At 34.2% G+C, this 1,795-nt stretch overlaps 1 protein-coding gene across 1 annotated transcript; it reads right to left on the bottom strand.

Moving 5' to 3' along the window:
* Positions 1–276: 276 nt before the first annotated feature.
* TAS2R42 (taste 2 receptor member 42) lies at positions 277–1,250 on the bottom strand. Its single transcript, XM_036302069.1, is given in 2 exon segments — positions 277–344; positions 347–1,250. Coding segments are annotated over 2 exon segments (972 nt in total).
* Between the last annotated feature and the right edge of the window lie 545 nt (positions 1,251–1,795).

Genomic DNA, 1,795 nt, shown 5'->3' with positions numbered 1-1,795 from the left:
CACATGAGTTGCAATTACATACATCTCTTGCATATGAAATTAAATAATTTAGATTCTCTTTGGGAAAGAATATCTGGGATTTAAAACTATCGGTAACCAACGTTTTAAACCAAAAATATTACTTTTAAAATTGTATCGGCTAACCATGTGTGAATTATTATCAAAGCAACCTGTTCTAAGGGAAACTTCAATTATGCACAAAATACTTACAGGAACCCAGTAGAAAGAACAACTGTGGAAGTGAAAATCGATCCTCAAAGTTTCCTCATTAAGTTATTATCTTTGAAAAGACTCTGGGAAATCTGTCTGTAAAGGTGTAACAGATTTTCTCTTTTCAAGGAGATTTTGAGATGCCATAGTATCTTCAAGGCTGTCTGTCTTAGCTTGCTGTTTCCCAGAATCAAAAGAAGTGAGTGACTTGAGGGAAAGACATAGACTAATAACATGATAAATTTTATCATCATGTAATCTGGAAACATAAGAAATATCCAATTTACCACTTGTGTGGAAAAAAAATGAAATATGAAGAGGAAGAGAAAAGACATCACCATTTTTATGGCCCTTTTATGGGCCTCTGTGCTGGAGTCCCTTGAGCCCATGGAGTTGAGCTGCAAATTTCTGATATGTCTTACCAAAGACAGAAATAAAAGGAGCAATGAGGTCAGGGACAGAACAATAGGGAGCAAACAGGTCAAGCTAAGAAGAATCAGGGTTTCAAAATAGAGAGTCTTACTTTCTTCTGTATATAAAGTCAGATTACTATTATCATATATATAGACCTTCAAGAATAAATCATTAAAGCTTTCTAACAATAGAAAGTCAAAAATCAGAAAGATAAAAGAAAATGCAAATGTCACAAGAATCACTCTCTTCATTCTCCACTTCAGCCAGAGGAAAAGAGAGTGGGAGAAGTGAGCTATCTTAAGGAGGTAGAAAATGCTTAGGCAAGTAGCAAGCCAGGTAGTCAAGTGATTAGTTATTCTCCAAAGTAAAGTAATAGGTTTTGCTAGTTTATGAGTGGAAAATACATGTAAAAATAGTCCCAATGTAAGTGATTCAAAAAGTAATACCAACAACTGACTAATTCTGGAGATAGCCAAGCAGGTAAAGATGAAGTCAGCTAAAGAGATGTTTTGGTTCTTGACCCATTCGGAGCAGTTGACCAGTCCAATGAACACATTCCCCAACATTCCAATTATGAATTCTGCTATTGACAGTATCAGAAAGATTATTTCCAATCCAGTGAGCATCTCCACAGGAAAAAAAAAAAATCCAAATTTCTAATCCTATATCTGAGTGATAAATTTGTAATCAAACTATTGCAGAATAGCATCCATTTCTGATACTTATCTTCATTGCTTTTGTTTGCAATTCCAGTCTTAAGTACCACCTCCTGCTGTTGGATACAGTCTCATAAATACTTCAGAAAATCGTTCTGCTTTCTTTGTAATCCCGACCTTAGTTGAGAAAGATCTGCTAAATGTAAAGTCTCACATACGTTCATGAAATCGTTTTTTATTTCTTGAAAGAGCTACTCATTTTCAAACCAAACAGTTTGTGTGTCCATTTATCATTGGCACAATGGAAATTTTCCACTCATGGTAATGACTAAAGGGCTAAAATCAATATGTTAGCATGCAAATGTTGGTCAGATTATTTTTCACTGATTTGTACGTTACGCTTCACCTGAAATACTGTACCATTTGGATCCAAATGTTTTAGTTGTTTTTCAAAGAAAGCTCTAGAGATAATCTAAATAATTTAGTTAATATTCAACTAATATATGTTGTAAGTG

The sequence above is a fragment of the Myotis myotis genome, unplaced genomic scaffold, assembly GCF_014108235.1.
Source record: "Myotis myotis isolate mMyoMyo1 unplaced genomic scaffold, mMyoMyo1.p scaffold_m19_p_3, whole genome shotgun sequence".
Classification (NCBI taxonomy): Eukaryota; Metazoa; Chordata; class Mammalia; order Chiroptera; family Vespertilionidae; genus Myotis; species Myotis myotis.
Note: the sequence above shows the minus strand (reverse complement) of the source record. Positions and strands in the feature narration are given on the sequence as shown.